The 8,471-nt window shown below is 42.3% G+C and overlaps 1 protein-coding gene across 3 annotated transcripts in view; it reads left to right on the top strand.

The window, feature by feature from the left end:
• Positions 1-8,471, top strand: part of TBX5 (T-box transcription factor 5) — a 48,994-nt gene that overhangs the window by 15,689 nt on the left and 24,834 nt on the right. For all 3 annotated transcript variants that reach the window (XM_029913848.1, XM_024213673.3, XM_024213674.3), the window contains exon 7: positions 6,936-7,027. In XM_029913848.1, coding sequence (XP_029769708.1) covers positions 6,936-7,027 — 92 coding nt within the window. The remainder of the gene's footprint in view (positions 1-6,935; positions 7,028-8,471) is intronic.

The raw sequence follows: 8,471 nt of genomic DNA, 5'->3' as shown, positions 1-8,471 counted from the left end.
ATGGGTGTGTGGATCCTTTAACTGGAGCCAGATAATCCTTAATTATTAATGCAAATATAAACTTGTGGCAAAAGAGCAGGATTAGACTAGAGGCAAACAGATTATTTTCAAAGCACCGAGGTCATGTTAAGGTAAAACTGAATTTTAAATCCTTTTTCAAAAAAAATCCTCCATAAACTGTTTATAAGTCAGGGCGAGGGCTTTTAATTACACGGCTGGACGTGTAGAATGGTTTCATTGTGTTTAAAAAGGTTAAATCATGTGGTTAATTTCAAACCAAGAACTTGTCACTTTAATACTCCGGATAAATTATGGATGTTTTCCTGGAGATGTGGCTATGAAACGCCTGAGCCACTTTAAACAGGTTTCACTTTCTCAATCTCATCGGTATCGCCCTCAACCCATTCGATACAAAAACAGAGATAGGTTTGTGAAGAAACAGCATCTCACGGGCACTAGGGAGAAAAAGAAAATCGCTCCAAGCCGTTAAAAACCAGGAGATGTTGGCACTGACAGAACAATCACTGCTAGCAAACTGAAGCCAAATTGAATCTTGGCCAATTTATGGTTTAAATTATAACCCCGCTGTGGATGCTATAAAATCTGGTCTAACTTCTGGTTGATGGGTTTACCTATGTTTTTATATATCTCTCTATATAAAAATAGAATTTATGGTAATAAAAAGGACAGAAAAACCACTTGAAAATTGATTTCCTATAGGAAATCAAACTCCGCTTTTGAGGTCTTCGAATTGACCTGCTCTTTGTAGAAGCAAGAAGCGTCTTGTGGGCAAATACCAACACAATCCAAATGTTTGGGTAAACTTCCATAGAGAGGGATATTTGACTGCAAGTCGTCTGTATTTGGTTGATAAGACATGACCTGTGTATTTGCCAGTCTGGAAAACACACACACACAAATGGGTGGATCCCCTTTCTGCAGCCCCACGAATTCATCCAACCGCTCAGGAACAACTAAATAGCTCTAAGCCCAGGATAAAGACCCAATTGAGAAATTATATAACTATTTAATGATCTACTCTAAATGGCATCTCCCTCCGGGGAAGGGAATCAAGTTTGCAGACTGCCCAATTGTAGTAAGAGCCAGTTTTCCGAGACCCTGCACTAGCTGATATTTTAGTGCTCTCTGTGTGTGACTGAGGAGTGACAGAGTTTAACAGTATTCATATTACTCTAGTAAGGAAAAACAAATCTCGGTGAAAACGTGTGTCTATTTCGTTCACTGCGGGGACTGATTTCCCTTGCGGATGAGATGCGGCTTGTGCAAAAGATATTTTCATGGCACAATGGTGAATATATTTATTCTCAACCTAGGTATTTGTTCAGTCCCACCCGTCTGTCTCGTTTACATATATACCGGTGTGACTTGTGTGTATCTCACACACTCCAGAACTATGTTGCAAATGAATTCCAGTATTAGTTGGAAAGGGCTTTTTGGTGAGCCTGGATTCTTTTCGCTGCGCGGCTATATGCATATCGGAGAGTCAGTGTGCTTCTATAGGCTATCGAAAGACCCCACTGATTTCAGACCCGTGGATTTATTTTCCTTGCATCGCTGCATTCCCCCTGATGGATTCGGTGTTTATTTCCCCCGATAGTTTAGGCAGCCAGAAAAGATATTTAAACCAGCTCGATCTCCCCCTCCCAGCCCCATCAAGGCCATGAAGAAAGTTTGTCAGGTTTTCAGTGCAGTTGTCAGCAGCTCAGAGGAGACCCTTCCCCCCCACAACTCCTACCCTCACCCCAGAAATATTTACCGTTAAACTAGGTCACATGCACATTTCATTTCCTTGCCGTTTGCACAATGGATGCATGCAATCAGGTTGATGCCCAAATATTAAACTTCCCCTGCAGTTAAGGACTCTTTTTTTGCTGCAGCTTAAATCATTGTGTTACTCGCTCGTATTTATTAGGTACTAGCTTTCTGGTTGGGACCAGGAAATGAACCCTAATAGACAGAAATAATTAAAGTTCTGCCCTCGTGAGGGTTCTTTCCAAAGCAAGAATTCACAATTATTCTCATTAATTTTTACAACCTACTGCCCCCCTAGCTGGACCTGGGCTTTATATTGGCTCCCCCTAGGATATCCGGTTTTTTGCTTATTTTGGGGTAGGTTATTTAACATGCTTTATAGCCCAGATCCTCTAAAGTACAGCCCTAGGAAAGAACAGCCCTGGCTAAAAGGACAGCACATCCACAGATGTGCTACAGTGCACAGAGATGTGCAGAGGACAACGCACAAGCGTACATTGTAACAGCCCGTATTCACACACGTCATTAGATAGGTACCAAATGGGTCATTTTCCACTTCTGTATACACACATTAAGAGAACACTGCAATCTTAAATGAAGTCAAGCACTCAGCGGCTAGGAAATGCCAGTATGACGGTTGCCTGGGCAGTATTAATTTGGCCTCCATGTGTATGCATTATTGTAGAGTCTCCAATTGCACGATCATACTCTTTTTTCACCAGGCCCCTGCCTCTTTCAGCACACATGATGGATGGTGCTCAGTTTTGAGCAGCTATTCAATGTTGTTTCATACCAATTGTTTGGTATATGGCCCCAGGCCTTATTTCCTGCACATTGTTAACATCTAGCTCTGAAAACAGGGTTACTAATTTTCTTCAGGGAGTCGATGGCACTCATCACTACAATATCCGAATGCTTCACAAACATCGATCTATTTTCACAACGCCCCTGTGAGGTGAAGGGTTTGTATTATCCATTTTTCAGATCAGGACTGGAGGCAGGCAGAGAGGGAGAGGGGCTCACTGATTTTGGATACCCGATTTGAGATGCCTGGGACCTGGTTTTTCAGAGTGCTTAGCATTAGAGCATTTTATACGTTCAAAGCTCAGCAATTCTGCACTTCAACCCCAGGGAGTCAAGTCAGGCACCCAGAAAGTGAGGAACACACCATTAGTGATCACTTGTTTAAGTGACATGCACAGCATCACATAGGAACTCTGTGGCAGAGGCAGGGATAGAATCCAGCTCTCCAGGGGAGTGTTCAACCACCTTAACCAGGAGGCCATCCTTATGCTTCTTGCGATCTCTTGCCTCTTTTACTACCTACCTTTCAACTTCTGCTACAAATGAGGCAGGGGTCCTACAGATGACAGCCTCCTTTCTTTCACAACCCTGATTCATCCCCAGAGCACCATACATCCTGTGCACTCTGAACAAGGCAAGGAAAAGCGCATGTGACCATATAGTTCATCAGCAAGCTTGAAACCTTTAGCTCCACCTCACAGACCTCTGCCACTTGATCTAATGGAGTAACAGATAGCAGTAGTAGGTTATCATCCTCTATGGGGAACCAGCACTAGAAGGGGATGACATTTTACCAGTAGGTTTCACAGATATTTGCCAACAGCAGAGGAATGGTGAGACTCAAATCTTGGGTTCCATTTTGGGCTCTGCCACATCCTCTCCAACCTGTCCCAGTCTGGTCTCTTCCGGTTCCTTATCCCAGTCTTCTCACCTACCTACTCCCAAATCTCCCCTCCTCAGGTTACTCATCCCAGTCTCCTTGCCCAGCCAGTCCCAGTTCCCACCTCCCACTACAACTTGTCCCCAGATTCCTTCCCAGTCTATCCCAGTTCTTCTGTCCTGGCTCCTCATCCTATAGGTCCCCCCCATCCCCCAGTCCTAGTCTCCCACCTGGTTCTTAATCCAATCTCAGGGTTCCTTCCAGTCTGTCCCCAGATCCTTGTCTAGTCATCCCCATTCCTGGCTGTTTGTCCCAGTCTCCTTGCCCAGCTAGTATCAGTTGCTTTTCTACACCCCAATTTCTTGTCCGGTCTGTCTCCCCTCCCTCTGCAACCCCCACCACCCAACTAGTTCCTAGTCCCAGGCTCCTTGTCCAACCAATCCAAGTCCCCATCTCATTTCTCTCACCAGCTCCCAGCCCCAGTCTTCTTGTCCTGCCAGTCTCAGTCTGTCTCCCACTCCCTCCCATTGTCGGGTCACCAGATTCCTTATCCCAATATACTTCTTTCCCTCCCCCAGGTCTAGGATTTGTTCTCTCTGCATTCAAATCAGACAGCTCCCTCTCCACACTGCCCGGGTACCAGCAGGGGTGCCATTGAGAGCACAGGAAAGACAGGCTCCCTGTCTGCAGTTCCAGCCCCACCCTGACCTGGAGCAGTTGTGAATAGCCATTACAGGGAAAGTCCAGTTCAGCCCCTGTCATTCTGGACTAGAATACACTCAGGGCAAATCTACACTGCAAAATTAAGTCAACTTAAGTTACTCCAATGTACAGCCACCGCAATAATTAAATTGCTCTTGCATGTCCACACCAGACTTCTTGTGTCGGGGATGCATGTCCTCCCCAGGAGCGCTTGCACCGATTTGGCTCTCAGTGTGGGGCACTGGGGGACAGCTTCTGAAAGCCAGCAACAGTTGATGTAAGCAACGCAATGGCTTGCACTGACACTGTTGACCTAACTACATCGACTTAAGCGCTATGCTTCTCGCGGAGGTAGAGTTAAGTCAAGTCAGGGGAGTGGGCAAGTTACACTGGTGGGAGCTACATTTTAGTGTAGATACTTACAGAGTTAGCCTGGATGAAGTATTGTCAATGAAGATGGAAACTTCAGATTTGAGCTGTTAAATTGAAAAGTCTAATGAACATGTGCAAACTGCATTTTTTCCAAAGGATTATAACGGGACCAAAATTTGGGTAGATTTTCAGAGGGACAGGAAAAGACATCTCCCTGTCAAAGGATGCCCCCTTGCAAAATTTTTGAGACCCTGCTCCAAAATATAGGGAGGCTAGCATTTCAGAGAAAAGATCGCCAGATTTTTAAGATGAGCAAAACATTATCTCCTAGCTTGGTTTTAAAAAATGGCTGCATTCTGTTGGCTGAAACTAAACAAAAAAACAAAAAACAAAAAAAGCCAGAGGAAGACAGTGGCATGGAAAATGTGAGTTCTAATGGTTAAAGTCAAAAGCAACTGAAAATGGTGTTTTATAATGAGAAGTGTTGAGCAACATTAATAGGCGGCGCTACCAGCACATAACAATGATCTAAATCTGTACATCTATAAAAAAATATATAAATGTTTACATACACTTCCATTCTCTCAAATGTTGTTATAATTATGGACAGTTTTAAAGGTGACCCTTTATATGCAAGTCCTTCCATAAACTCTGTTCAGAAGTACTTTGTGCCCAGTTTATCATAGAGAAATAGTAAAGCAAAGATGAATCTATAGGTCAGGTGAGAACTTTGACAACAGTTTCCTTCAGTTAACCCTCTGCCACTCCCAAAGTAATACAGTATTTAAAGCCCTGTTTTATTGCATAATGTTGTCCTGGGCATTCTGTCTGACTTTATGGGAGTTGCCTTTACTTTTTCATAAAATGATGTAATTGACTAACTGACTTAGAAAGTGAAAAAAAAAAGCCTATCAAAGTCAGTGGCAATTAGATTGAGTGTCATTAAGCCAAAATGGGTTCAGAAGAAGTTAATTTACATCAGTTCACTTGCAGTCAATGCTTTTCTGAGGTGACAAGTCAGACTAAAATGAGCCAAATATTCTGATCATGCTCTTTCTTAAAAAGAAAAAAGCGCAGCTTCCCGTAAAGTATGCTTATAATGAATTAAAGAGCTAGGACCCGATTCAAAGCCCACTGGTTAATGGAAAGGCTCCTCTTGACCTCAGTGGGCATTAGATCAGGCCCCTAACAAGGGCTTTAGGTCACTTAGTATATTTTTTTTAAACTTCTCTTGGGGCCCAAATCTATGAACACACATTAATCACTGCTCATGTGAACAGTCCCACTGAAGGCTGTGGGATGACTGACTCACATACTTAAGCATTCGCACTGCAGGACTCTAATATTTTCATGGAAATTTTGAGGGAGAAGTGTGTGTGTTTTGGTACCAGTATCATAAACCCCAACTTACGAGAGAACTTCGCTCACTCAAGCAACTATTCCCATTGTGTTTAGCAAGTAAGAACTATTTACTTGTATTCTGCAACACCATGCCCACATGAACAATGGGAGTTTAGCCACTGACTTCAATAGAGCCCGGATTTCATCCATGGATTCTTGCAAAGGTTGTGACCTTGCAAAGACTTATGCACGTGCTTAACTTTGTATACATGAGAAGTCCCACAGAAATCAAATGGAATGACTGTTCACATGTGTCAAGTTAAACAAGTACAGAATAAGGACCTATGCAGTTAACCAGCTTCAGCAGGAGTCTATATTGGAGGCAGCATGGTCTAGTGTCAAGAGCAGAATGCTGAGAACTAGGAGACCTAGTCTATTTTCAAATCAGCTGCTGTCAGGTTGTGCTGCCCTGAGCAAAAAGTGCCAGTTTCCTCAGTTAGAAAATGGGGATATTACCCATCTTTGTGACATGCAGTGGGGAACTCTTAGTGCACTCCAGCAAGGTCTACATGGGCCAGTTAGTGCACAACATGTGGGTGTGCTTTAGAATTCACACCCCACACCATGTAGACAAGCCCCGAGATGAAAGGCACTGTGGGTATCTGTTGATTGATATAAGAGGGGGAAAATTCCTGTTCACTTCAGTTATGTCTGGCTCAGATATAATACAAATATAATAGATGTTTAGAAAAATGGGTCCATAATCTTGTGGAGTCCTCTAGGTGCTACCACAATATAAATTACCACCTTAAACTCAAATACAAAGCAATTGTCATCTGAAGAAAGGGCTAATTCTGGTAAACCCTTACTCCTGTAAGTAAGTGTCTTTACTCAATTTTATCGTAAGGGTTGCATAACAAAGCTTAAGAAAGAGGGGGTGTTGACTGAGAACTTCTTGTCAGCTCCGAGATTTCGAATTCTAGGAAGCTCGATTTGTAATGCCTAATTCTTTGGAGTAGGAATGAAATGCTCACAGTAAACCACTTCTGGTTCCTTCCTTCAGATAACCCAGTTAAAGATTGAAAACAATCCCTTTGCTAAAGGATTTCGAGGTAGTGACGATATGGAGCTACACAGAATGTCAAGAATGCAAAGGTAAAATATTTATACATACGGTATGAAAAAATTTATTGCCATTGCAGCAATTTACTGCATACGCATTACTTTAGTTTGTCAAATTTAGTCCTCGATCCTGCAAACATTTATGTATATGCTTAACTTCATGAAAAACCGGTCAAGACTGAAAATAGAAAAGGATAAGAGCCGTCTTGATCATGGTTTATAAGTACCTACATGGGGAGAAGATTTCTAATATCCGAGTTCTTTAATCTAGCAGACAAAGCAGAACAAGATCCAATGGCTGGAAGCTGAAGCCAGACAAATTCAGATTAGAAATAAGGTGTAAATTTTACCCATGAAGATGGTTAACAATTGGAACAACTTAAATAGGGACATGATGGATTCTGATGGCAATTGGATGTCTGTCTAAAAGACCTGCTTTAGCTCAACCACAAGCAGTTAGACTTGATGCAGGAATCACTGGATGAGGCTCTCTGACCTGTGTTCTGCAGGAGGTCAGACTAGATTATCAGAATGGTCCCTTTTAGCCTTAAGGTCTAAGAATCTATTAACTTGATTCACTCCATTGCACTCAGAGCTCCCATGTGTAAAGTTACTCACATGTGCAAGCATTGGCAGGATCAGAGCCTTAATGGCTATGTAAATCATACTGCTAGACAACAAACAATGTCTCTGATGCTGCAAACACTTATGCATGTGACTAATCTTACGCAACTGGACAAATTTACTCACATGTTCAAGTGTTTGTAGGCTCACATCCAAGAGATCCAAAAATAAAAAAGCTGCCTTATTCTCCTCTGAATCCACCTTTGCGATAATCGGACTGTCCTGTGATCCCTTATCATATAACCTTTCTAACAGCTACACAGATCCTGGCAGGTGGCGTAAATATTTTTAGTCCACTGAAAAATGAAATAGCTTTTCCTTCCCTACTTACACCTCCTTTTAAACTTGGACAATCATGTCCTGATAAGTTTGTTGTTGTTCAGTTTCCATTTACCAAAGCTGTAGGGTAAGTCTTGAACCTTTACATTAATTACTATTTTTCTATGGGGTGAAACACTAAAGACTATTAGAAAAACTTCATGTCATCTGAAAATCATGGCCATGTTGAGCTGGTGCTAAAGTCAGTGAATAGTTTTATGCAATCCTGTGGTTGTTGATCTAGTGAACAGAAACTCTTGGAAATACACACACACACACACACACACACACACACACACACAGTGGGAACTGGAGTAGTTGAAAGGGTTAAAATACACAGTGCCAACTCTGCAGAATATTTTCTGATGCTTAGTTTGCTTCCTAAACAATTTACCATATGGCAGAGGACAAAAACAGCACCTTGACATTTTCACAAAGAAGTTCTTTTGGAGAAGGGTGGAGTAAGATGGTTATTTTGAAATAAAGGACCATTCTGTGTGTGTGTGTGTGTGTGTGTGTGTGTGTGTGTGTGTGT

The sequence above is a fragment of the Terrapene carolina genome, unplaced genomic scaffold, assembly GCF_002925995.2.
Source record: "Terrapene carolina triunguis isolate 2854851 unplaced genomic scaffold, T_m_triunguis-2.0 Scaffold951, whole genome shotgun sequence".
In the NCBI taxonomy this organism is placed as follows: domain Eukaryota; kingdom Metazoa; phylum Chordata; order Testudines; family Emydidae; genus Terrapene; species Terrapene triunguis.
The sequence above is the reverse complement of the archived record's forward strand: the minus strand, read 5'-3'. Positions and strand labels throughout refer to the sequence as shown.